Source organism: Megalops cyprinoides, chromosome 2, assembly GCF_013368585.1.
Source record: "Megalops cyprinoides isolate fMegCyp1 chromosome 2, fMegCyp1.pri, whole genome shotgun sequence".
Lineage (NCBI taxonomy): Eukaryota > Metazoa > Chordata > Actinopteri > Elopiformes > Megalopidae > Megalops > Megalops cyprinoides.
Window position 1 is genome coordinate 38,837,501 of NC_050584.1, and position 27,336 is coordinate 38,864,836.

Sequence of the window (27,336 nt, forward strand, 5' to 3'; positions counted from 1 at the left end):
AGCAATATATCAGAGGGCACTTTTGCATTTCCTCCGCAAGAGATGGCAAAAGACAAAATGACTTATGTGAACAGTACACCTGAACGTCTGACTGGGGGCATAAAACCAGTTAGTTTGCTGCGCCATTTCAAAAGCTTAACATGACCGCATGCCGGGATAACACTATGTGTCGATGCAAGTGTTGGATGAGCCTCTGTCCATGATGGAAATGGTAAATCCAACACTCTCCACCACAGTGGAAGGTGGAGCAGTCTGTCAGAGCTGAGGCGGGCTCTCACCTGGTATTTCAGTATGCCCACGTTGTAGTAGGACGCCTGGGGGTTGAGCTCAGCCTCTCTCTGGAGGTGGACGTTGAGAGCCTGCATGTTGAACCAGAAGTCTCTGGCATCTGGGTCGCTCTGAGAAGGGTCGCTGAAGAGAGGCACACACACAAAGGGTTAGCGGGCTGGTGAAAATTCTGCCGGACCCTACAAAAGCGTGCCTTCCATTTAAATGTCAGCGGCCTACCTGTAGAGCAGCTTTGGGTTGGGCAAAAAGCTGTCCACTTTCGCTATGTTCACCAGTCGGAAGCTGAGGACAGGGGTGTTGGGGTTAGCGGTGAAGACGCGAGTGATGCCAGCAGGGAAGGACATGGTGAGGTCCCCTGTGATCTTCACCAGACAGCTGAGTAGAGAAGCAAACAGACTCCCCTTCAGCACTCATGTCTCTCACCACTTCTTCACACACTTAACACAACAATAACCGTTTTTCTACTGCACTTTCATACTGTATAATAGCAATAACCTTACTCTTGTTTATTCTAGTTTCATAATTCATTATATACTATGTATATAATCATAGCACAAGGATGATAACTTCTCTATCTCACTATTCTCATTTATTTATTATATGACAACTACAGAAGTACTGTACTTCCACATACATCTTTCTATTTGTTGTATTTTATACCTCTCTACTTTATTCAATTTATTCTTTTGTTGTTTTTGATGTGTGCCGGAGGGTGCAGTTGTGACACTCAAACTTCCTTCGGGATTAATCAAGTATTTCTTATTCTTATTCTTAACTCCACAGAACTCCATGGCAAACATGTACGGTGTGGTGTAGCGGAACTGCGGTGTGCGGTATGGTGCGGAGAACCGTGAGGCGTGCTGACCGGTTGTGCTCTCCGCCCCTGAAGTAAGCATTGATGTACTCAGTGAGGGCCGCCGCCACAGGCCAGGACTCCTGGGTACTGAGAGAGATGGGGCTCGGCCCTCGAGACAGACCTGCAGCAGGGACACAGAAGTGTGTGGACTGAGCTGCCAATGGTGCGCTGAGCAGAAAAGGCAGATTACTTGCTTTGAGGCAAGAACAAGCATTTTATGCCAAAATGTAAAAACACAATTTCGTACAGAAATGTGGTGTTCTAGAACTGTTTTGCAATGAGTGATGAAAGATCGCGGGAATGGGAAAGTGAGTGGTAAAACCATACATCACATCACATTAAGGTGATGTACGAGCGCTGGGGGTACCCACCTCGGGCAGGACTGGGGGCTCGTGGGGTGGATGCCTGACCCGCCCACTCACTGGGGCTGGAGGAGGAGGTGGTGGGGAGTGGCGGGCTGGGGGCAGGGAGCGGAGAGGAGCACACAGATGTGGACTGAAACAGGAACGGGTACAGTTACGGCTACAAGTCAAGCCTGCTAACATCCACTGCTATTACTATTCAACCAGCATACTGAGCATTACTGACACATCTGTGATATAAATAACTTCAGAATGACTCAGGGTTTATTAGTACAATTTCTGTGACAAACATCAGGTATTACAGAAGCCTTGCTATCAATTCAGGACAATTTGACAACATTTGCAGAACTGGTGCAGTACATATTAAAAATATACAATTAAGCTCTCTATGAACTCTGCTGAACAGAAGTGACACTGATGCATTGAGCTACTATGTTTTCAGACATTTTCATGATGAGACATCAGAGAATCAAGCAATCAATCAATCAAGCATCCACTTTTATACTGAAGGTTTCATTGGTCTTAAGGTAACTGTTTGTAAGCGTTGAAATGACACACGTTTTCAGGCAAGTACCTGATGGAAGAGTATCTACTGTAGCAGCAGTAAAAACCAACTACTGAGCATTGCGCATGTATGTGCGTGCAAGCACATATGTGGCTATGCATGTTGATATGTGTATGTGTGTGTGTGTGTGTGTGTGTGTATGTGTGTGTGTGTGTATGTGTGTGTGTGTGTGTGTGTGTGTGTGTGTGTGTGTGTGTGTGTGTGTGTGTGTGTGTATGTGTGTGTGTGTGTGTGTGTGTGTATGTGTGTATGTGTGTGTGTGTGTGTGCGCGCGTGGGACCGACCCTTTCGCTGCTGCTCAGTGAGCTGGTGGTCCTCTTGGCTCGGGCCGGCCGGGCGGGGGACGCCTCCAGCAGCTCCGCGCTGTCCCGCCGGGAGTGAGGGGGGGTCACTGAAGGGAGAGCAGAGGGAGAGGAAGGCGTTCAGAGGGGCAGCGTGCGGAGCAGCCGAACGGCCGTAGCACAGCTGAGTGTCCGTGGGTCTGCTTGTACCTGCGTTGAGCGGCGGCTGTGCGCTGAGGCCCAGGCAGCTCTGCTCCTTGCCAGCAGAGAGGCGCGGGTCCTCCTGCGGGCCAGGCTGCTGCGCGGGGGCCAGGCCATTCCTGCGCTGCTCCCCCTCGGAGGGCCTCTGCTTTCTGGACTCGTCCTGTCCCGCCCCCGTGCCCGCCTGCACCCCCGCGGTGGGGCCTTCGCTAAAGGGGTTGTGCACAGAGCTCTGGCACATCATCTCTTTCTTAGGCTGAAAGCCAGAGCCGGGGTTGGAGCCGGAGCCGGAGCCGGACGCCAGCCGGCTCCTGCCGCTGCCCAGGGAGGACTGGTGCGTCGGGCTGCCAATCATGGTGATGGAGAAGGGGTCCTCGGGAGAGTCCAGGGCAGGGACACCTTGGTCTCTGTCTCTGTCTTTACGGGAGGAGGAGGAGGTGGCAGGGAGCGACCTGCAGTCATTGAAGGAGATGGAGAGGGGGTCCCTGTGCGGCTCCCGGCCCCTGCTGTCCCGGGACCGGCAGGGCGGAGGAGGGGCCCAGGGCTCTGGCGGGGGCAGCGGCGCTGAGGGAGCGGTCCTCTCGAAGGCGAGGAAGGGGTCCTCCTGGGGGATGTGCCTGCAGCTCCACACCGAAGGCTCCAGCTCCGCGGGGGCCAGCGGACGGCCGAAAGCGGGGACGCCGAAAACGGCGGGGTCCACGGGGGGCACGGGGGGCGGAGAACAGGGGCCCGGAGCCCACAGGCCGGCTGGGTTGTCCTGCGCAGGGGGGCCCTGCCCTGGAGACGGATCACGGAGGGCTGGCAGGAAGGGATCCGACTGCCTTCCCAGCCCCGCTGGACCCTTGGCCTGCGGCGCTGCCGGCCAGGCTGCCCAGCCGGTCGGCTCTGGAGACGGCCCAAGGGGCTGATGGGAGGGCGAGTCGAGACCCGAGTCTTCCACGTTATCCGGGGAGGAGGAGTCCGAAGAGAAGGCGGCGTCTGGGACGTAGTGGGGGGGAAACACAGAGACGGTAATTCTGACGGCAAGTCTCCGCATCCTCCATCAAGCGCTAAATATTCCTCTCTGCTAAACGACTTTTCATTTTCTGGTGAATTACTCAGAGACACAATTGCGAGACACAACTTTAGTTCCATAAATCAAAGTAATTGGATTTATGACAGTTTTAGGACAGCAGCTCCACAGTCTCTCTCCAAACTGTCAACCTGCTCCTTACCGGCAAATCTGCTGGTCTTGAAGGCTGACTCCAGAGGTGGGCCAAACAGCGCCTCCGAGCCCGACACTGTAGAGCTCAACCTGGAGGGAGAGAGGGAGAGAGATGAGGGGAGGGTTCGAACAGCAGAGAGATGGGGAAAGGGGGGGGGCGGGATTTAGGAGAGTTTTAGGAGCCGCTGCTCCAGTGCTGCCCCTAATAATTTTTCACACATTATTTCCAAAGTCATAGTTACCAGTAACATATAGTACTTCAGACAGCATTATGTATTAGTGTTCACATTGTTCTTGGTCCCCCTCTTCCTCACGCCCCAATTTCCGCTTTGTATTGGGCTAGGGAAGCAGGACCGGATTACCTGCTGTGATCCGGGCTGGAGGTGGATCTCCGCAGTCGGTCCTGGTCACTGTCTGCAGCAGGAAAACATAGCAGCGGGTCATGAGTTTCGCTCAGACGGCTTCCGAACCATACCGGCCGAGCATTCACAAAAAGGTTCATTTTGCCAAACTCATCTCGTAGGCATGATCATACGGCATTCGCTACACCGAACAATCCCTAGCGTGGATATTTTTAACGTAGAGAGACTCAGCGTAATGAAAAATGTTCTCCTTCTTTTCATCTTAATTGAAAAATGGTATTTTTTGACTGCACTGGGACTCGAGATGCCTGAGTGGAGCCATGTGTGAGAAGAGAGGGGAAATTAACGCTCATATCAATATTGTTTATTGGAGTAAAACGGCGAGAGGCTCTTTACCCCCGCCTCTCATCAGAGCCGGTAATTAAGCGCGAGGCTGGGAGGGAGAGCCCCCGCAGGGCCGGAGCAGAGCCGCCGCTGGCTCCGCGAGCCCGCCGTTCACAGCGCTCATAATGAAGAGAGGCACGGCGCTCTGAAGCGCGGCACGCGCTAACGAGTCATCAAGCAGCAGGAAGCAGCGGGGTCCCCGCTCACCGCGCCACCGTGCTACACGAGAGAGCAAACGGCAAAGAGTGTGAGCTCACCCCTGCGGGGGGCGCCGTCCCCCTCCCCTTCTGAGTGTGCTCCGGCCGCGCGGCTCGAGTTCCCTGCGATGCGGGTACAACAGACGGGGGGGTGTGAGAACAGGCCTCGCACATCCGACTGACCTGAGCCCTCAACACAAACTACCTTCACACAGGGGGAGGGCGGTATACCAGGTGGCGCTCCTGAATTAGAGCAGGCTCTCATGCTGGGACAGACCGAGAGAGTTTATAATAAAGCCAGACTTACTGGAGAGCTGCTTCTTGATTGAGACCTGGCAAGTGGAGGGGAAAAAAAAGAGAAAGATTATTTCACTTCTCTCACATAGGCGCTGCCTTTTTCAGTTCCACTAACCTTTTCAGTTTTAACAGAACAGGAATAAATGGAAAAAACAAGCGTGTTTGTTTGTAAATGAAGTTATATATATCCATTGCACCCCTCTTAACTTTTCTGTTGTTTGTCCTTCAATTGTTAGTTAATTATTATACTTATCTACTCAGCTCAGCTTAGAGCAGACATGAATGTGCCCCACTACCCATCTCTGCTGGCTGGATCATCAGACCCGGTCCTGTGTTCATACCCCTCTGTTGGGGGGCAGGGTCAGTGCCCCCACAGTGGCCCGTAGCTCCAGCTCATTGGCAGCTGAGCTGCTCCGGCTGCTGCTGCCCACGGGCCGGATCTGGATGTGGAACTTCTTGGGCTCGTCGTCGTCGAAGTCCGAGTCGCTGGAGTAGAAATTGGTCTCTTTCTCCTGGGCACAGCGTGCGGAGGCGGGAGGCCGCAGTTAAGGAGAAGTGAGGAACAGGGCCGCATCCTACACACTGTGACACAGCAAAGTCCTATACACTCTGATACGGGAGAATCAAAGTCCTACACTCCCGTCAGGACTCTGGCAAGACATGGACGTCAAAAGTTCACCAACATGCAAAGAATCATGTAATGCAATGTATTTTTGTAAGAGAAGTTAACTGCAGTTTTATATTTGGGTTCGAAAGGGCCTATCGACAGATTCACACTTTTGTGGAGAAGCCGTCTGCAACCCTGCGAAAGACACAGGACAGCAGGGAGAGAGCTGTGTGGAGACAGCGGGGGTGGTGTGGGGAACACTGAACACTGCTGCCGGCCACAGCACAGCGCCCCGGCCGGGATGAAGCGCGCACCGAGTCCTAATAAAGGCTAAAATAAAGTCCAAATAAAGGCTACTTTCAGGAAGCATTTTCTCATTTTCATATTTGAAAAACTTACCATTGCATGAGACGATAATGTAGAGTGCACTTGGTGCAAGTCTTATAATTTGAGTTTCCGCATTACACAAACGCTCTGTGCTCATTATTGGTTTGCCTGCGCTGCTCTTTGGGGCGATGAAGCAATGCCAGAAAAAGAGAACGTTTCCAAAATGAATGAGAGTCCAGCAAACGGCAGCACTTCCTGTCGAGCTCGCAGTGGCTGCACTGTGCTTGAGGTGACAGGATAGGAGGGACACACTCGGATCAGCTTTCTGCACCTCCCCGTCCTGCCTTATCACTGCCTTTCCTGTTATTTCATTCCTGTCACACACTTATCCGTGTGTGAGCAAGAAAGATATTGCTGAGAGGACATGGAGCTTGGTTCTTGCAGCTGTGCTAACCAGGTAGAATTAGAAACACAGAAGAAACAAACTCATAGACCCACGCTTCCGCAGAAATAACCATGAGTTGAATTAAAAGCTGCCATTTATATCAAATGCTAAACCAAGAGACACAAGCAGTTCAGCTCACTCTCAGCAACAGCAGGTTGCTTAGAATTTCCTAAGAGATCAATAAAGGTAGGAGTTCATTAATATTCTATTACACAAAGGAATACACAAACTGTTCCCTCAGTCAAAAGCTCTCAGTTTCTTATACCCGAGAGCCCATATCCAGCTTATGATCAAACACCCTTTACTGCAGACACTTCATGGTGCGTACACAGCGCAACGGCTGGTCAAGGATATCATTCTCAGTGACGTCAGTGCGGACAACAAAGCCCTCCTCATCCACCTCTGGAGAGTTCTGCACAGAGACAGACAGAGAGACACAGACAGATGGATAGACAATCATTAGTGCACATCTCAATGCCAAGTTCAGCTCCTTATCCAGGCCACAGTTTTCCCTCGACTAGACTACTGCAACGCTCTCCTCGCAGGCCTCCCAGCCTGTACCACCCAGCCTCTCCAGTTCATCCAGAACGCAGCTGCCCGACTAATCTTCAACCTCCCCAAATTCTCCCATGTTACTCCCCTGCTTAAATCCCTCCACTGGCTTCCTGTCACTGCCAGGATCAGATTCAAGACCCTGACCCTCGCCTTCTCTGCAATCAACAGGACAGCCCCTACCTACCTCCAAGAACTCATCCAGCCCTACACACCAGCCCGACCCCTGCGCTCAGCAGCAACTGGACGCCTCGCTCCTCGCATGGTCAAGGCAGGAGGTGCTCGTTCTGCCAGACATCGGCGTCTCACCTACATCGCTCCCCAGTGGAGGAACGAACTCCCTGTCCTGCTACGGACAGCTCCTTCACCCCATTCCTTCAGGGGGGGCCTGAAGACGCACCTCTTCAGACTCTACCTGGACAATTGCTGCCCCCCCATCAGTGCTGTCGTAAATTGCTGTGCTTTAAAATTGTTTCTTGTCGCCGCCTTTACCCTGACACTCATTGTGCCGTCTGAAGTTGTTGAAGTTTGCTGTTTGAAGGTGTATCGTATTAGTTGCCCTATACGCTGTAATTGTACAAATCTGATTGTACTGTGTCCTCAAACAGACCTTGCTCCCAGCTGAGAACGGTCTCATTGTATAACTGTACACATCCTGTCCCCGTACTGTCGCTATACTTACTGTATGCACTTTTGTAAGTTGCTTTGGATAAAAGCGTCTGCTAAATAAATAAATGTAAATGTAAATGTAAGTTTGTGGTTCAAGCAGTACAGCCAACAATTTCAGTTCATTTGCAGTGTGTACAGTCTGCTCTGGTGTTACTAAGAACAGTAAATGAAGAAAATGCTAGATCACTGTTGCATGTAAAAAAAACCAAGCTGACTAAAGTGTATAGATAGAAATGACAAATTTAGATTTAAAGAATTAACAGCTCTATGTTAAGTAGGTGTTGGTTGACTGCTAAGGGTCTGAGGATCAGTTTTCAGAAAACCCCAGAGGCACACAGGATATAAACTGATCATGAGCATTTTCGATTTCAGACCAAGTTAATGGCCCGATTCCTTTTTTTTAATATCCTAGTATGGTTGGCAAAAGACTTAAAGGAAATTGTTCTTTTGTTCTTTCAGAAACTGCGCACAGCTCAGTTTCAAAATAGCAACTCAATGTTATGCTGCTTCTACTTGACTGTGTTAAATTATATTAAATTCTAGGTAAGTAGAGGAAAGATGGGGAGATATTATAGTCACTGTTTGGCTTTAAAGTCCATTCATCTGAGCTTAATCTAAATTTGAATAAATTTGTTAGGGGAAAGGGGGGGGGGGGGGCTTCTCACGAAGGATCTTTTGGAATATAGGGGGTCTCCAGAAGAGGGGTTGCAGGTCATTAATGGTTTGTTACAACAAAATCAGTTAACATTGAGAGAAAAGACATGATCAATGCCTGAGGCAAAATGCACACATTCAATCGTCACCAGCTCTTGGAGGCCCTGGGCACACTGGACCCAATATTTGAGGACAAAAAATGATGGATACCTTGGAAATACAGGCGTGGGTTATGATTATCATAGCAGTAGTGACACTAGTATTAGCTTAAGTACTACCTCAATCAGCTTTAAAGGAAAAGCCCGATCAGTGTTTAGAATAATGTTACTGAATCGTCATACCTGTAAATAGCAGACATTTTTAATACGGTTTTTCAATAACACTAGATACCTTTCTGATGCTATTCAACAATGACCAGAACCAGTCAGTCAGTCTGGTTCTTGTTTCTGCTCACTGTGGTGTCCCACATCAAAAAGGACAAGCAGTGTCAAAAAACAGGCCCACACACACAGTAGGGCTTTAGACAATGACACAAGGCTTCATTTACCCTTCATTACATTAGCTACAGGTATGTGCTGCTTACTTCTAAGGATCCTCCTCATTTGGCTACATTTGTTTAAATGTCCTGCGTAACTGTATAACATTATCATTACCACAGAGCTTATCACAAATGATCAAGTAGGCAGCCTAACAACATTTTATGGCTAAAGTGATTAGATACGTAGCAAGCTTGATGCGTTTACTTTCCTTGTGATGCTTCTCCAGTTAAAATAGCTTGATAAGGCTGACTGACCAGCATCAATATACTATGCTATTGGAGATATGCTTATAACACTGTCAACTAAAGCTTGCTTTTCTCCCCCAACCTAAAAATGTGTTCACTATCAATGGGGAAACTATAGCTGGAGATTGTGTCATTTTAACTAGCTAACTAGCAGCATATGAAAGGACTGCCTAACTAGTGAGTTAAGAGGCTGTGTATGATGCCTGACTAAATTTTAAGGTCCAGCAAGATGCTGTGTGAGTGTGGCTCGCCTGGACAGCAGCTCGATGTGCTCTTACGCTGCACTGTGTGAACGAGGACCAACGAGTCAATTTCAACCGGTCAATTCCGTGTCTGTTTGCGAGCGAAAGCTCCCCGAGCGCTTTAGCCTGCTGCCCCGTGTGTGGCACACGTCTATTAAAAGGGTCTCGGCTGCCAATTAATCCAGGCCCACTCTCCTTAACCCCTGGGTTCTGAGAAGGCTGAAAATAGGGCGGTAACCCGACACGTCGGTGGCTTGCGTCCGTCAGCAGGCTGGCAGGGGGACGCAGAGACGGGATGTGCGGCTTGCCTGTGCTCTGTAAACAGCCGCAGGCGGGAAGAGCCGACGGATCCGATATCACGGCCACGTGCGGCGTATGCGCTACATGCCTTGCCGCAGGCCCCCACCCGAGCCTAACGCGCCAGCACACTCCGATCAATGCGGGGCAGAGGTATGGAATCCCTCCCCATTTGGACCCTCCCCCTCCCCCCCAGCGGGAGAAGCCGATGAACTGCCAGGACTTAAATGGCATTAAATTGGCACGGCACCCCCCTTTCGTCTCCTTCACTCCATCCCCCTTTCTCCCCACCCTGGCAGGACGTAAGTGGGTTGCTCTCATTTCCAGATGAGGCCGTCTGGGTGTGAGCAGAGCTAAGTGAGAGAGAGGCCTGTTTTTTTTTTTTTTTTTATCCGCAGCTACAATCCTCTTCACCGTGTCTGCGTTTCGTCAAGCCACGGGTACTCACCTGAGGCTCTGTGACAGTCGAATCCCTGAAAGAAGACACACAGACACAGTGAGGAGCAGAAGCTATAATTACAGGCAGGACTGATAAACAGGGATTTGCATGCTGGCCGAGGCTGACTGCGGGTATCAGTGTGTGTGTGTGTGTGTGTGTGTGTGAGACAGTATAGGAGTGTTCACTGTGGGAACTGGAGCGAGTGACTGTTCGTGTGACAGTGGCACGGAGCTCACGTAGTGTCTGGCTCTTTGTCCCTCTTGCTCAGACCGGGGATTCGGAAGGCTTTGCCTCGACTCCGCTTCCCCCCCTCAGACACCACACTGGAGCTGTACCCCTCAAACCCCACTGGAACTGCAACACACAGGGGCACACTGCTCTGAATTCACTCTAGCAACGCTAACACACACACACACACACACACAGTGAGAACACTCATGCTGACATACTGACCCTAACATAAACAACAAACCATAAATACACTGACAGAGGCAAAGATAAACACTCTAAAGCACCAGCCTCTGTACGTCTTCAGTGGCAGAAAGCCTGGGTTCATCTGCTCGCACTGAGTGGCTGTCCTACCTGGCCTGTCCTTGCCTGTACCCTTCTGCTCAGAGAACTTCTGGATGAGGTTCTCAATGCCAATGTTCTCCACATTCTGCTTGAACTCCTCGTGCACCTGGAGAGAGGAAGAGAAGAGACAACATTCAGCCTCACTGACAGCCCCTTCGCCCTGTGACATACACATGACCCAGCACTACTCTCGCCCAAAGGCAGCCAAAATACCAAGACTACACTCACACATGCATGCGGCTACAGATCGCTCTCTTCCCAGTTTAGAGATAAGAAAGTCCTCTTACTGTCAGGAGTCACATATTTTTACATTTTATTAAAATTCTGCCTGAACATCTTGCTACTAAATATGCAGAAAAAGTACTTCAAAGATCATTGCAGTGTTTTGCGAAAACATCTCACCATATAAACAGGATCCCAAGTGTGTTCTGGGGGAGTCGTGACTCACTTAGATTGTCAAAGATGGGAATAAGTACCTTACTGTTTTTCAAAACAAATCTCTGTAGGAAGAGCTGCAGGTTAAAAAAAAAAAAAAAAGCACCGAAACCTTACTTCCACACTACCGCTGCCTTCTTCCTGCCTCGGCATAATTGCAGCCCCAGCTTCTGCACTAGCATTAGCAGCACAGACTGACTTCCTTAAGCATCACCCCTGTGGTCGATTGCAGCACGCCGCTCGGCGCTTCCAAGACTGACCTCAGGAGGAACTCCCCCTCCCTATTCCCACCGCAGACAGCGCTGTCACCCTGCGTGAGGCGGACGAGCTAGCCTGAGAACCTGAGGGGGAGGCGGACACTGCGATTCTGCGTCACGTCTGGGGCCCAGAGGTGCGCTATAGCGGCTTTAGCTAATGAGAAGCTGGCGACAGCGTCGTCGTCGTCGTCGTCGTCACTCGACACGTACCTGCCCCACCTGCACGTGGGTGTCCTCGATGGAGTGCGAGTAGGCCTTAATGAGCTGCTTCATTTGCCGCAGGTGAGCCTCCTCGATGTCCTGGAACTTCTGCTCGTGTCAGCGGCACAGAAAATCACGGTTATTACGCTCCACCTTCCCCTCCTGGCTACTGTCAATGCCGCTGACTTCTATGACCTGCACAGCGGTAGACACTACCCACACCTAATTGCTACACACGTACCTGCCTTAGACAAGATGACATGCAGTAATTATTTGCAAGGATTTACATTATGTTCTATATAAATATAGCAGCATTCATTTAGTTTTGCTAGAGGGTTACCGTGGAAACGGTAACGGTAGCCATGGTGACACTGTCATTGTGTGAATAAAGTTCGGCTAATCTGCGGGACCGCAGCATGCCCTCCTGGGCTCAGAGACGTTCTGACTCTGTACTCATTACTCAGTGCTGTCTGAATGCAGCCCTGTCCCCAACCAGCACTGTCCAGAATGCCTTTTCTCTGAACACTCACATGTATCCACCATCGTGACTGTAGCCCATACTGTGAACAGCGGGTCAGAACTACATTGGAATGGCTGCAGTGCTCCAAGGGTCAGTTGGGTGTTGGTAACAGGGGTTAGTGCCACTGTGCCCAGATCTCCTGAACCAATGTCCTGCCCATAAGCCACCCCAACTGACCTGTGCGGATTCACACATCTTCTGCTCAAAGTCTCCACCCACGCGGTTGTACTTCTCTATACAGGAGCCCAAGGACTCCCCTGACTTCTTCACCTTAACCTCGGCCTAGAGGGTAAGAGAGGACGAGACAGAGAGAGCATTGGTCTTTCTGTAACTGTTCAAAGAAGATGGGGAGTGGTGAAGAGTGTTGCTTTTGTGACAGTAACAGACTGCCTCCACCCCTATATATATCATGACACTGAAGTACCACTGTGACATCATGTTCATGACGTTACAGTACATTACATACTGAAGTACCACTGTGACACTGGCATGACACTCATTTGTGACATCATGCAGGTGGCTCTGACAGAATGATCCCATCCCTGGCGGAATGCCATTGGCTGCAGTGTGACGGGTGGGCGTGCCCGGGCACCTTCTCCTGCTCCTTCTGCGGGGCTCCCTCCCTGCGCAGGCGCTCCAGCTCGGCGCTCTTCCCCTGGTAGCTCTCCCGGGCCTTCTGCAGCTGGCCGCTCTGCGCCTGCAGCGCCTGCACGGCCTCCAGCGTGCCCACCGCCTCCTCCTTCATCTGCGGCAGAGACACGCTCGCGCTCAGCGCCGTTTCATTGGACTCACGGGTGGGGGGGGGACACTCTCACCACACAGGAAACGCGCCTGAGCCGAGAGGGTGAAACCGCCAGGAGGTAACACAACAGGGCAGCCTCCCCCTTCCGCTTTTAAACGCTGCTCTTAAGATAGTGCCGCTATCTCCTCCTCAAGTTCCTTCTGTGGTATAAACATGAATACTAATTCAGCTGTGCGAGAAGCAAAGAGCAAGCAGGGGGCCTGACAGAGCGAGTGAGCTCAGCGCATGGGGGCTGGTGCGCAGGGACAGCGCAGCACACAGGGATACGCTACACACCGTCAACAGAGTGACAATGTGATGAACTGAAGGACCGTAACATCCTCCCCTCTGCGCCACATCACATGATCAGAGAAATGGCGACCGCACGCCTCTAACGTGCGGGCAGGAAGCAGCGCAGTGGAGGCAGCGCGAGAAAGAGAGGAAGACCCATCGAGAGGAAATCCCCGCCAGCGTGCGCACCGCATGGACGCCGTGCACACAGGACAGGTGGAGGGGAGATGAGCTGCGTGGAGCGGGCGGGGCCGGGACCGTGAGGGGGGGGGTGTGCCGGGCTGTTTACCTTCCGGTGAACTTTGACCTGCTCGTCGCCGTACTTATTGATGTCGCGGATGAGGTCGTTCATCTTCCTCATCAGCTCCAGGTGGCACAGCGCCAGCTTGTCCGACGACACGCGGAACACGTCCCACATGGGCGCGAACGTCCTGGGGGCCAGAGAGCTGCGCGTCATCCACCCGCTCCCATTCATCGCACTTACAAATGATGCACGGCAATAATTCAATAGCATCACATCTACAGTGTGACACAAAGGAACTCAAAGCTCAAAGAGTGAAGGGAATAATAACAGACTGCAGTCTGTCTGCGGTCAAACTGCAGCTACATATCCTGGGTCACATAACTGCAAGTGCAGAAGGCAGACAGGACCATGGGAGGCAGGGACAGACTACATCTGCCAGTTGCCCACAGTACAGACAAACAAAAATGCAAGACGCTTGATAATCAGGCTGTATATATTAAAGGACAGTGTGATGTAAGGATAAGACGTTTGTGTTGGTGGTTTTCATGCTGACATATCTTTCTTACCCCAGGGGACTTCCATTGCTTGCCATCTTGGCCAGTTTGCTCATGGATTTGGAATACGTCTCCTCAATGGCTGCCCTTTTAAAGACAAACATAAACACAACCTATAAGAATCTTCCAGAAACTGGCCAATCACAAATAAGCGTGTGGGACAGCAATGGTGTTGCACACATGGGCATGAATCATGACTGTCACAAGCATTAAGTATGAACCTCACACATTGGGAGTGGCGTATGACCTCCACCTACACAAAACACCGTTTTGCTGCTTTAATGTGATGTCAAATGAATTCAGCTGCAAATGTATTCCAAAAACTCAGGATTTGCATAACCAAGCAACTCTGGAAGGATAAATAACGAGACGCCTAATGTCAGCATACGGCATGTAAAACTAACAGTTAACCAGACATCCTTTAGAGGGAAGGGAGAAAAAAATGAAAAAGAAAATCTTTATTCAAATAATCCATTATGGCCGGGCACTGGAGATAATACAGCCAGAAACAAACTGCCTTCCTCAGCAAGACATCACTTCCTTTCCACCGGCCCCAAGCAGAACGCGAGTGAAGTCTTGTGGAGAGATGAGAGACAACATCCCTGCAGCCTCCTCTCTTCTTCTGAACACTCTGAGCAACAGCTCAGTGCCTTCTCAGGACAGCCACAACCATTATTATTACAAATGCACAGAGTCTGGCAGACATAGAGAACCGACAAGTAAAAGATGAATCGTTTCACACAGCTGTTCACATTACAATAAAAAAATCCCATTAACAAAGCACCTGTAATTCAATAAAAAAAAGGTATGAAAATATAGACAGATGAAGATTCCACCAGTATTCTTTCTATAGGCAATTCGTTCATATAGGTAATACCTCAGCACATCGTTTGATTAGGAGAAATGACTCTAATATTGTTTGTGTTATACATAGCTAAAAGCTGCGGACTTGCAGATTAGCCATACTTTTCACTTGCGAGAAACTCAGATAGAATCTGTTTGATGTTATCTCTAGAACGCGGTGCCCTTATCTGAGCGGGCACACCGAGCAAATTTAGTGCCGCGTTGTGATACGACACAGTCGCGTCTTTGTGCTACTCCAGTTACTCCAGCTGTCTTATCTGAAAGGAGCTGAATAAATTCTTTTATGGTAGAGGAGGCTAATTCATTTAGACATTTGGAAACAGGCACGCAGGCTATATGAAAAGCATATTAAATTACCCAGTCTCAGCAAATTGTATTTCCTGAGAGTGAGGCGGTGATAACAAGCGACTGGCTTATTTTCTCTCAAATTTTCAGGCTCTGAAAAATCTTGTAACAATTAGGTTGAATTACGGTTGTCCCAGTTTGTGACCAAGTAATTCTCCAATGAGACACTTGGCAGGTTCATGTTGCTTTGGACCCCTCGATGCATCTGTACAGGTTTGGAGGGACAGAGAGGAGCCGAGGCCACCATCGAGCGCAACTCTGAAGCGGACACCCGTGCCTCTTCTGTGATGAAGTGACAACACCTCGTTTTATGGCCTGCTGGGGAATGTGCTTGATCAGGCTCTGCTGCTTAACACCAGGGCTCTCGGCTGAGTCACTGCCGCCAAGGCTCTCATTAAAACAGAAAAACACAGGCCTGAGATAGCCAGGCCCGGGGGCAGCCTGGAAATTACTCTGCAGCGTCACTCGTCGGTACTGTGGGGGACGAGGTCTTCAAGATATCAGCGTCGGTCGGGGGAGGAGGCCTTCGAGACAGCATGAGCATTTCGGAAAATAAGTCGGAAAATCTGATCTGGTTTCGTTTTCATTTTACGTTTTTCGTTCTCAATCACACGTCTTTGCTTCTGAGGTTTCGCTTTGCCTTCGTAAAAGCAATAGGTATTTCAGTTCATCACATTCATCCCAATTCACACCACTGCAGGGACTCCACTCAGCTGGATCACCTACGAGCACAGGTCCTCCTCTGGGATTTTACAAATCTCTCCAGAGATTCACAATCTGAGCTGTATGAAAAGTAAATCCGGGCCGAGGAAGCTGTTCTCCACAGCTGCACTGAGCACATGACACAGAGAGCCACACGTTTTCCCTCTGGTGCCCACTGTCCCCGCTCAGCCCTGTTTATGTCCTCAGAGTTCACAGGGTGCTTTGAAGCACGCTCACAGAGAATGCCAGTGGATGGGTGGCAATATTTCCCACCGACGCCAGGAAACGTACTCACAAACACCAAAACATGGCTCAAATGAAGCACGATGTGAGCTCAGCTGGCCCCCGATGTCCTGGTGACAATGCAGTTCATGTGACCCCCCTCCTCCTCTCGTGCTGTGACAAAGCCCTTTTCTGGCCGCGCGCTCGGAAAACTTAATTACTGCAATTAATTCAAGCTACCGGTCCGACTAATTAACGCCACCGCAAATCCTCTGGTACGAGATGAGAAGAACTCGGGGAGAAGCGCTATTATTGAGGCGATTATCTACCAGCCATCTGAGCAGAGGAGCTACGCTGTTCTCTCACTTGTGACGGAGTGCTGCTACGGTGTTGAGCCTGAACTGCTCTGAGCTCAGAGGGACCGCGGGGCAGCAGGGCCAGTCAAAATGCAACGCCATGGACAGAAGCAGAAAACAGCAGCGCTTGCGTACCAGTAATCCGCACAGGGATTTGCGCTGGAGCAGGGCTGCGATCTGCGGCCTGCAGCACACGCAGCCCAGGCCGGAGCCGCCTGCTTATCTGATGCGGAGAGGTCGCCTGCAGCCGCGGGCCGCACCGCAAGCTCCCAGATTCCAGCGCAGGGCGGACAGGGAGCCCTTTGTCCGCGCGGCGCGAGCCTCATCTCTGAGTCTTGACACGCCCGCGTGCTGGTTCGAGCTCAAACGCAACGCAACAGCGAGGGAGAGAGGGGAGGTATGAGAGCCAAGGAATGTCCTTTTTGATCCTCTGCTGGCAAACGATAGCGCTGGAGGGCTCCTTTTGAGCAGCGAGCGATAACGCTTAAGCGCTTCATTTGAGCGGCCGGAAAGATAAGTGCAGATTGCGCTGCTGGGTCTCATTGTAATGGCGCTCGTTTGGAAGCGCAAAGCAGGTTCTCATCCCTTTTTACCGGCTCCTCTGAAGGTCAGTGTCAGATCAATGAGCCGAGTATAGCACAGAGCAACAGAAGGTACAGTGTAAATATCAAGTCATGAGGAAATACCTGTCCATGGAAGGGATATCTTGTTCTTGTCATTTGCACCACATGCCTGGAATCTGTCCCCCTGTCCCTCACGTTTTCCACACGGTCTGCCACCCCAAACAACACCCCTCCCTCCCTCCACCCCCTCCCCCCATCCTTACCTCTCCCGGACAAACTCTGCCAGCTCTTTGGTGGCAATCTGTCCATGTTTCATGTTGTGGTAGAGCACATCGAAGCCAGCGTTCTTCTCCCCCTGCAACAAAACACAGGCAGACATGAAACTGTAGGTGCTCATCTCTGAACTGCTCTGAGGTTTTACTTAACCAGTACTGACTCCTCTCCGTTGAGTCATCTTTTCTGTGGAGCAAAGAGCATAGAAATGCATGTGTGTGTGTGAGACAGAGTGATACACTTGTTCTTGAGTAACAGCACTCTCCCCCAGGACTGGAGTTTCCCCCAGAGGTCAGACTGGTGAAGCGGGCAGCCGTATGACGGTGAAAATGTCACGCAAACACTGAGAGCTCCGCCCCCACAAGCCCCTCTCATAAGCATCCACGCCCTTCTCACAGACCGAAACAAACCCTCAGAGACACCAAAATATGTGGAAAAAAACAGTTTTGGAACAGCCTGAGGGAGGTTGTATGACGACACAGTGTCCATACAAGGGTTTAAACACTATGTCTCCTCTTTAACGGAATGATGCGGTATATGGGCTCCAGTCATATATACTAAACCATCACTGACCAGGAGGGAGCAGGACTGGCTGCAATGCAGGCCTTGTCAGTTACACCCCTCTGCATATCATATATCACGGCGTCTTGCAGGGAGGCCGCGAAGGCAGAGGCCCAGTGCTTATGTACATCAGTGCTGTAACACAAACATTCACTCCGTTTCATTCACCAATTATCCAGTTGTAGGGGTCATTTCCTGCACAGCACACACAGCGCATTACACCACCAGTGCATTTTGTGTGTCATGTCCCTCGCCACACAAAACAACCAATCAATTTGGCCCCTCGAGGACACTATTGAAAATTTGCTAGTCAAAGCTTTGTCTACCCGATTACAAAACTGACACAGCTTAAATTTACCATGAATAAGTAGAATTGACCCTATGAAGTTACCGGGGCGTCATGTCCTGTTATCGCTCATTTAGGGCTTATTGGTTGCCATGTAACAGAGCCGCAGGTCAAAATGAGATCCATTACACCATTAACGAAAATACAGTGCAGACGCACAGGCAATGAGCTCCAGCCAGCGCAGTGTCAAAGTCATTAATTCCAGACTTTTATTGTTCGGAGACAGTTATGGGCATTCTCGCCACTTGTCGAGTCTATACCAATAATTAAACAGAAATTACACCCAGTTACTGTTGCCAGAATCCCTGTCTGCTTTAAATGCATCAGTATTAGCCCAATTAAATGTCCTCTTATAGGATTCTCAGAATTAGGACTCCTCTTTATACCGCCAGTTAAAGTATGAGTAGGTTAGACCTATCTGTAGGGGAGAAAAACATGAGCATTCAAATACCAATATCTGGAGAGGGCCTATCAAGAGCCCCAATTTTTACTCATCATCAGCTTATGTACCTAACCTGGCTTCATAATTATACGTATGTAATGGGTATTTCAGTGCTGTCCTTCAATAACACATATCCACATCTAACTCAACTATCAGAAGTTTCCAAATAGATGCGTACTGACACAGTCTGGACGTCAATGGAACAGAAGCCTCCATGTCTCCCACTCCTAATAAAAACTGCAGTGACAAGACTTTCAAAGAAAGAATACAAAAACATCCTCCAGCCAACGCAGAACTCACTATTTAGTTTTCACTTGTCCCCACAACAGCTTTGGTTTCAATGTCGTTTACTTCAGACAGATCACTCTAACGTTTCTGCCTTTATCAGAAACCACGCAGTGTCAGCATTATAGCACTCCAGGGTACTACCACCATTTACGCTATGTCATGCTATGCACCCCTGCTAAGTTATTAAGCAAAACACCTGCAAAGACAGTGCTAACGATGACATGAGGAGAATTTCAAACACAGACCACCTGTCATCAGCGAAACAGGAGAGAGAGTGAGTGTGTATGTGCGCGTGTGTGTGTGTGTCTGTAGGTAGGTGGTGTGGGGCGATATTTAATGGTTCATTACACAAGATGCCCCAAGCAGGGCGTGCACAGCACCACAGATAACTGAGTCACTTCCGTTCAGCCCTGCTGGCACACTGCTGGATCTCAAAGGCACAGAAACAAAGTCAAATACCGGCCGTCTGAAATGGCAGAGTGGGTGTGGAGTGAAATGTCAGATACAAAGAGATCTTAAGGCTGTGTTGATTCCTCCAGAATCAACAAGACAAACAATAGCTCCGGAATAGAATGATATCGTGTTCTGTGAGTTGTCTAAAACTGCATTAAAAATGAAACCTAAAAGAATCTGAGCTAGACACCAGAAGTTTAGAAATTTATTTGGAGAGACAGGGAGAGAGAGGGAACAACACAGGCCTATCAGAACTGGCATTCCCCTACTGCAGAAGTGCATGTGCTGCAGGCAGCAGGAAAGCACCTGAAACACCAAAACGTCAAGACAAAAGCACACACACACTCCACTCAAAACACATGCAAAACTGCACACAACTTTCTAGACGAACAACACACACCAATACTGAAGACAAGACACAACACTGCACTGACACGCTCAAGACGCATCCAAACACACAGTAACTCAGCATAAATACAGAAACACAGAAACTATCACACACGCACGCACGCACGCACGCACGCACGCACGCACGCATACACACAGTCAGTCCTTGGTTTTGAAGCGCAGTCTGGACTCAGTACAGATGCCCTGCTGTGCCACATCCTCCACCCACACTACAGTACATCTCAAAGGCTGGGTACAGGGCACAGAATTAAAATTATGCCTTGTTTACAGTATCATGTTCAGCAAAGGTCAAAACCATGACAACCCATGTTAAAAAATTCAGGCTCTTAGCACGTTAATAAATTCATAGCAACGTTCAGAAAATCCATAATACATTTCAAATAAGAGGAGAGCTGCCGGCAGCTGCTGTGTTTGATTATGTAAGGCCCACTGCACAGGAAGCAGACGTAAAATACCAAGAATACGCAATTAATTAGCACGCCCTCTTCTCAGTGTCGAGCTCCGAGGGTCCTTTTCTTTCCGTCCTGGTTTCCCCCCCTTTCTTCTCCTGCCCTCAGCCTTTCTGTGCTGAAACCCGACTCGGGGGTAAGGTGAGCTGTCCTCGCGAGCCCAGCCCTTGTGTCACCTCATCACAGCGCAGGTATCCAGTTCGCCCTCGGCTCCCCTGACATGGGCGCCATCGGGGAGGGCGGCGTGCCCCGCCTCCTGCTCCGCCCCAACACACGGCGCGCGATTACAGCGGCTAAGACCCGGCAACCCGGGCCGGATCCCGCCGGACCGCGCAACTCTGAACAATGAACGCTTCATGGCAAGCGCGGGTATTTTGGTAACTTCCCCTAAACGCCTTTTTTTAGTGTCGGTGACCGCCAAACTAATTATGCTGCGCGAGTGAGAAAAGGAGTGCGTTCAAAGGTACTGACAAAGGGCACCGCGGACTGCGCTGTCCTCCCTGCCCGACCCGGTGAGGAGAGGAGCTCGCGATGACGTTACCGCGCCGTTCAGCCCATGAAAAAGATGCATCGCGTTACAAAAGAAAATGAGCTCGGAAACTCCGCACAAATAACCCCCACTGCCACCTGCGGAACAGAAGTTTCTCATTTCTGGGTCTAACCTGAATTTAACCGGTTTCTCTTTTACATGGAAGCTGTACTTGATGCTCTTACCTAATTCAGCTGGAACATACAGGCACACTGCCAACAGAGCCACTAGGTCAACGGACAAAAGCGCGAACGCACACGCTCTGCAGGAAAGCCGAGCAGTGTGTAGGAAAGCAAATGGTAAGGTGCCGAGGGGGACCGGGAGGAACTGGAAAAGAGAAAAAACCCTCCCAACGCTGACCAGGCCAGCATTCTTTGAGAGCAGCCGGGTGCCCAAACAACGGGGTTCAAGTGGTAACAGCCAAAGTGGGGCGCAACTGCGACGCTCCTTCATTAATCTGAGGAGCAGTCGGGGGAGATGCGTGTCGGCGTGGGGACTGGGGCTGGGACCAACACTCCCACTCTCCCTCCTTTCAGCCCCCGAACTGACCCACTTCTCACGGACGCAAACTGACAGCTTCATGCAGCTCAGAAGAAGTCTGATATGAAAAGCTTCTTTTCATACAGCCTCCAATGGCGCAGAGGGGACACTGGTATAATGTTCTGTCAATATGATGGCAATCTTGCCTTCTCTTTGTATGGAGGGTGGCATCCCCCCCCTTTTTTTTCCTCTAATCTATCAAGACGACCATTTTCCTCATTCAAGAAGGCCTCATTACAATAACAACGAGCAGCGGGGGTGTGGGGTGTCTCGTCTTCACAGGGAGGATCCAAACAGCCCCAAACTTTCTCATGACGGCTAAGAAGCCCACAAGAGGAAGCTAGTGGTGTGCTGCGTGGAGGGTTCAGTTACAGGGCACTTTGGGAGAATCCCCAGGGGAAAGTTTTTTGTTGCAGGCACCAATGAAATAATTTCCCTCTGATTCATAATACTGACCGCTTTCTTCCAGAAAACTTCAATTTCAAGCTCCAGTTCGATATGTTATCAAGTAACGTGTATCTATTTGCAGCTTCATAATACGTAGTCTATCTAATCTGAGCATGAAACTGCAGTGTTCCAGAATCTGAAATCAAAACTAGTAATCATGTTTTAGCTAACAGCTGGGCCTTGGTATAGGCCCTTTTTGATATAGTCTGACGCCACCCACTCTAGTGCAGATTTAGATCACAGAGTGAGATAAATAAAGGCTCCAGGAGGAAGGAGCACTCATGCCTGTCCCGTGATTTTATTTTGCCTGCTGGCCCGTGACTCATAGGTCCCTGGACAGGTGGACACTCAAAGCAAGGCTCCCTTTCATGCCCGAGCCACGCGTGAGTGGAGGGGTGCTCAAAATATCTGCTTGTTCAAGGTCATCAATTTAGAGCAAGCACCGCACGGATTCACCGATCACGCGTCACACGGATGCGTCAATCTTACCGTACGCCACCGCTGGCAGCCCATCCGGATGTTATGAACGTCAGCCGATTTGCGCAGAACGAGCTCGGGAACAAGCATAGACTCTCTAAATTGCCACATCCTTCCCAACAACAGCAGCTTGTAAGGAAGCCTGCTGTGAACTCCCGTTGCAACTGCCTGCACACGTCTAACTGCTTTCACTTGATTTTAATTAGAAATATCCTCCGCTCCCCCAGGCTTGAAAGCACATAATTACTTTAAAAGCTCAAGAATAGTTTGAAGTGCACGCTGGAAAGGCTAATTTCAAACCTTTGTAACTAGATAAATCAGCTGTGGCTAAATCCCCCTGCTCTGGCCCGTCTCGATTAATCGGGCCGGTGGAGGGGGACGTGCGGCCAGACAGGGCGGCGCGGTCATGTGACGGGTGGTCATGTGACACACACCGGAGGGAGAGGACAGTACGCCACTCTGGCCCCGGAGCACCTCTACGAGAGCGGGAATGCCCACCACAATCTGGGCTTTCAGCCCTTGCTTCATGAGAATTAATGTCCAAACTAAATGCCCTGGTTCAAATGGTAGGCATTCATAACTGCAAAGCATGAAAATGTTAGGTGACCACCGCAGTTAAAGAGGTGACAGTGGTAAAACCATTAGAATGAACCAGTAATTCTTGTTCACATCTTTGTGATAACAGGCATATTTTAAATAATTTATTCATGCCCAATCCTAAACATGGATCAACACTTACAGTCCAAGTCCGGTACAGGCAAGACCTCCCACGGTGGAATGCTATCCTCACTGAACCTTTGAGATGAGGCCCAGGGTTGAGGGTTGGACACGTGGAACACTGGAGAATTGGTTCTCATTCCCAACCAGCATCACTCAGTGGAACGGAATTCCCATCATCCACCCACCCACCACCCATTTTTATCACCTGCTCGTGTAGAGGTATCTGGAGCAGAATAACCTCCACGGCCCAGCAGCCCTGGAAGGTTTCAGTGCCCATTCTCCTCCATAGTAATTAGCATGGAGGCTCCAACCCTGTCAGTTACCACAGTCCCGCCACAGTTACCGCACTGTTGAAACTCTCCAGAGCCACTTGGGCCTGCAGGGGCTGGGTGGAGGGAAAGCAGAAAGAAAGGCCAGATGACGAAAGAAAGCAGGAGAAATGCGTGGCACAGGACGGGGGCATCACAGCGCAGTCCTCTCCCGGCGTTCTCTCTTTTATGACCTACCTTCAGATGAATATTTGCATCTGTTCTCAGAGCGTGAAGCTAATTCTCCCCGAACCAGTTCCTTATCTGAGGGAGCAGCGCGTCATTAGTCTCCCTCTATTAATCCGCAGCTCTCACAGAGGAGGGCAGCCTGCATCACTGACTGAGGTCTTTTATCAAGGCGGCTAGCCGCCACAGTACCTTACATCGCCCTGCCAGGGGGACAATAAAGATTACAGTCCAGTTTGATAACCCCAGTGATAACCCCGTTCATTTTGGAAATGGGATACTACAATATGATGAAATGTAAGTTCTGAAACAACAGCACAAAAGGCCAGAACAAAAACTGTAGATGTAAACCTGTGTTCTCAAGCAGCCCTGTCATCTCAAAAGAAGAGAGGGAAAAACTCGCCAAGGACACACAGTGAGGATTCAGATTCAGCACAGGCTTACTGCTGCAGCTGAGCCAGTTGGACACAGTGACTGGATACTCCCCCTCTCAGACGGAATCAGCTACAGCTCTGGTAATTATCTTAGAGGCTCCTGTACATGCCAGCTGCTCCTTCGCGACCAGTGAGCTCCAGAGCGGTAGCGGTGAGGGGAACGATCCAGAACTTAGTGAGCGGGGAGAGACGGGCCGAGCTCTGACCGGTGTTGTGGAGGGCGTGTCACGTGACCAGCCCGAGAACACCCTTCAGTCATGGGCAGGGCCCACATTCTTCACCCAGGTCACGACTGCAGCAAGTAAAGCACAGCGCTGGAAGCTGTGTCCGAACTTGTTTGGCTCACAGAAGAGGAGTTCGTCTCGGTCCTTTGACATGAAGTCACCTTAACCATAAGTATTCCTCCAGGACTCGTTAAGGGCCGCTGCTCTAAAACACAGCGGTAATGCCAAGCAGAGAAGCAGCAGCCCATTTTAACTATCAGAACCTGAGACGGGGGTAACTAGAGCCACAAAGCATGACCTATGAACCAGAACGCTGGCAGGGTTCCTGTTTGTGATGTCACCGCGTTTGCTTTCAGCCTCTCCAGGGCCAGCCAATCAGGGACCACTGAGATGTATCACATTATCTTAAGAAGATGGTGGACAGGCTACAGGTACACAGAGCAGAAAAGCAGTTATTCTTATTTCTACACTGAAATTGTACTAAATCAGCTGCGTGTTCTATCTAGAGACTAAATGTTGTTTCTATGATTGTTCATGCAAACAAAGTTTCAACAGGTGACCTAAATTAGTACCCACACTGACCTGGGTGGAAGCAACAGTTGACTAGCTTTGTTCTAAACAATCTTATTCTTTTAACCGAACAGGCCAAAATGTCCCCTCCCCCCCTCGCTGGTCCCCATACAAACGGAAGCCTGGACACAAAAGCAGAGGGAGTCACATGACCTGCCAGTGGTCAGCAGACAGATAGTCTGGCCCACCACCTCACAATGACACAGTCAGCTCTGTCACCGAGCCACCAATCGTACAATGGGGGTGACGGCGTATCCCAAACACCAGAGGCATCATTAAGCACCCGTCCTCTCCACCCCATTCACAAACCCCTCTACCCCCTGCCTGTGCGACTCACAATTTCACAATCCATTACCATTTAGCTGCCTAAAAAATGCTTTCTCAGCCAAAGGACGTCATGTGATATAATTTTCATTGTCATGGGTTTTGGACCTTCAGTTCATTTCCATATTGGTGCTCTTTGGCCCAGGAGCATTTCTCTCCCTCTTAGCCTTTCAGACCCTCTCTGAAACAGTCTGTGAGGGAGACGCAGTGCTACAGGAGCTGCCTGAAGGGGTATCCCCTGCCCCTCTGTAGCCTAATACACAGGTCAGGACCGAAACTCCCCAGCAAGCACGCTGTGAGGTAACCTGACACACACCACTACTAGGACAATGCAAAATCAGGGAAGCCAGGGGTATGAGTTAAATTACCCATTACCCATGAAGCCAAATATAAAAATAACCATTATATATGTCCATTTTAAGTATTAACATAATTCTCATTGTTCGCTCACATGAAATGACTGAAATTCCTCCATTTGCCAAAGGTGGAAAAGTGTTTAATTACGCACTCCAGAGTGGCATCACTGCACTTACATCTCATACCCTTTAATTGATTTACCCCTTAATAATCCAAACAGAATGCTTAGTCTTGCTTTCTTCACAGATTTTCAGGATTAGTTACTTAAGACACTTGTGTATCATTAAGGATGTCAAACTGCTTTAAGGTTTACTTTCCATCTTCTTTCTGAAGCTGCCTGGGTTGCAAAAATTGAGACATGAAAATTTTCATTTATTCCGAAATATTACAAGGTTTGTTACAGTACTCACTGCCTCATACTTTCCATTTAAAAATCCCCCCACCCCCCGAAAAAAGGATATTTAATCTAAAATCTCACGTGGCCCTAGCCATGGCTCTCTGGCTTCATTCCTGCTCATAAGTAGGCCAGCGTCTGTAATGCAAATAGGCGGCACTGACACGGTCGGTCTGACCCTCACTCAGTCCCTGAGCTAAGTGAGCCGGCCTGGTTCCAGTACCCGACAGTGGAAAAGGGTGAGAGAGAGCAGGTGGGGCTGTATTAGCTCAATGAGGCTGTGAAAGGCTGCCACATCACAGGGGAGGGCTGAGTCAGTCTGTCACAGCGCACAGCGCCATGGGCCACAGGAACGGACCAGAATGCTGCAGAATGAATGAACGTGTGAATGAATGAGCAGGCTGGTCAGGGACTGAGTTGCTGGGTCAGGGATTGATGGTTAATGGCAATATGCAATTCCTATGTCAGATATAAGAACCACTTCACTAATTACAAGAACCTTGCAATTTTACTAACGGAATTAATGAAAGCACAAACTGTGTTTAAACCAGACCAGCTGATTCTTATGCTGCTTGGATACCTATACACACTGAGCCACCCCCCTAGACACAATAAACGTACACACACGCACGCGCACGCACACGTGCACGCACACGTGCACGCACACACATACGCACACACATACGCACGCACACACGCACGCACGCACACACGCACGCACACACGCACGCACACACGCACGCACACACGCACGCACACACACACGCACACACACATTCCCTCACTGTGGGCTGGAAAGGTAAAGTAGGACGCATCAGAAATAGCTCAGCCAGGTGTGCTGGTGCTCCAGAGCACGGCGCACACCTGGGAATAGCTGACAAAAGGCTGGCCTGTTCCCGTCTCTCCCTCAGAGTCTCTCCAGCGCAGTGGAGCGGGCACAGACCGAGGCTCAAACAGCCATGCTGTCACGCCATCTCAAGACAAAATCCAAAAAATGCTTCTCTGAGTCATTCCCATGTCTGTTCTGCCTCCCCTAACCTCTCTGTTCAAAATATTAAAAATTTAACAGGGGTCGTATATACACTGCACGAAGGAGAAAACTATCCTCTTACAAAACCCGGGCATTTTCTTACTTCCCACGTTTCCATCTGTCACCTTTTAGAAATGGCTGTAATCACACTGTGATGTTTTACTGGTTTCAGAGTAAAAGAGAGAAGCTTCTCTGCATCTTTTCACTGTAATGTGACTGCCTTTGTACAAAATAAAATCCAAAACCCAAACATGAGACAAATGAAACGACTGTGGCACTTACCCAGAAGTTATTTTTGAAGAATGCCATCTTCAGAAACTTTCAGGGAGATCTGAAAAATCAGAATAAAAAGACGTTACAATAACACAGACAGGTCTATGAACACCGAGCCAAGAACCAGATAAAAGAGAAGCTGTGCCCCACCGTCACACACAGATGGGTCGGAGAGTCAGGCACAGTGGGGTCAGAGAACCACACACAGCTGACTCAGGGTACATATTTGCGCCTCCTGGCAGACATGCTTATCCAGAGACACCTGGAAAGCACAGCAGCACTGGGTAGGAGTGGGTAGCGCACGGCTGCTGAGAGTGGACCGTGTTCAAAGTGGAGTTGGCTCAGCAAAAGGAAGGCAGGTTAAGAGCGTGTATTCAGAGGG

The 27,336-nt window shown here is 49.9% G+C and overlaps 1 protein-coding gene across 1 annotated transcript in view; it reads right to left on the bottom strand.

Moving 5' to 3' along the window:
• The window catches only part of fcho1 (FCH and mu domain containing endocytic adaptor 1), a 33,097-nt gene extending 6,107 nt beyond the window's left edge, over positions 1–26,990 (bottom strand). Inside the window, exons 1-22 of the mRNA XM_036521308.1 lie at positions 26,964–26,990; positions 17,185–17,276; positions 13,882–13,956; positions 13,361–13,502; positions 12,592–12,744; positions 12,177–12,281; positions 11,489–11,587; positions 10,596–10,692; positions 10,250–10,367; positions 10,023–10,047; positions 6,731–6,788; positions 5,339–5,520; positions 5,008–5,032; positions 4,761–4,823; positions 4,120–4,171; positions 3,768–3,847; positions 2,563–3,531; positions 2,356–2,462; positions 1,516–1,639; positions 1,154–1,265; positions 508–663; positions 279–411 (exon numbers count right to left, since the gene is read on the bottom strand). Coding sequence (XP_036377201.1) covers positions 279–411; positions 508–663; positions 1,154–1,265; positions 1,516–1,639; positions 2,356–2,462; positions 2,563–3,531; positions 3,768–3,847; positions 4,120–4,171; positions 4,761–4,823; positions 5,008–5,032; positions 5,339–5,520; positions 6,731–6,788; positions 10,023–10,047; positions 10,250–10,367; positions 10,596–10,692; positions 11,489–11,587; positions 12,177–12,281; positions 12,592–12,744; positions 13,361–13,502; positions 13,882–13,956; positions 17,185–17,276; positions 26,964–26,990 — 2,994 coding nt within the window. The remainder of the gene's footprint in view (positions 1–278; positions 412–507; positions 664–1,153; positions 1,266–1,515; positions 1,640–2,355; positions 2,463–2,562; positions 3,532–3,767; positions 3,848–4,119; positions 4,172–4,760; positions 4,824–5,007; positions 5,033–5,338; positions 5,521–6,730; positions 6,789–10,022; positions 10,048–10,249; positions 10,368–10,595; positions 10,693–11,488; positions 11,588–12,176; positions 12,282–12,591; positions 12,745–13,360; positions 13,503–13,881; positions 13,957–17,184; positions 17,277–26,963) is intronic.
• Positions 26,991–27,336: the final 346 nt, after the last annotated feature.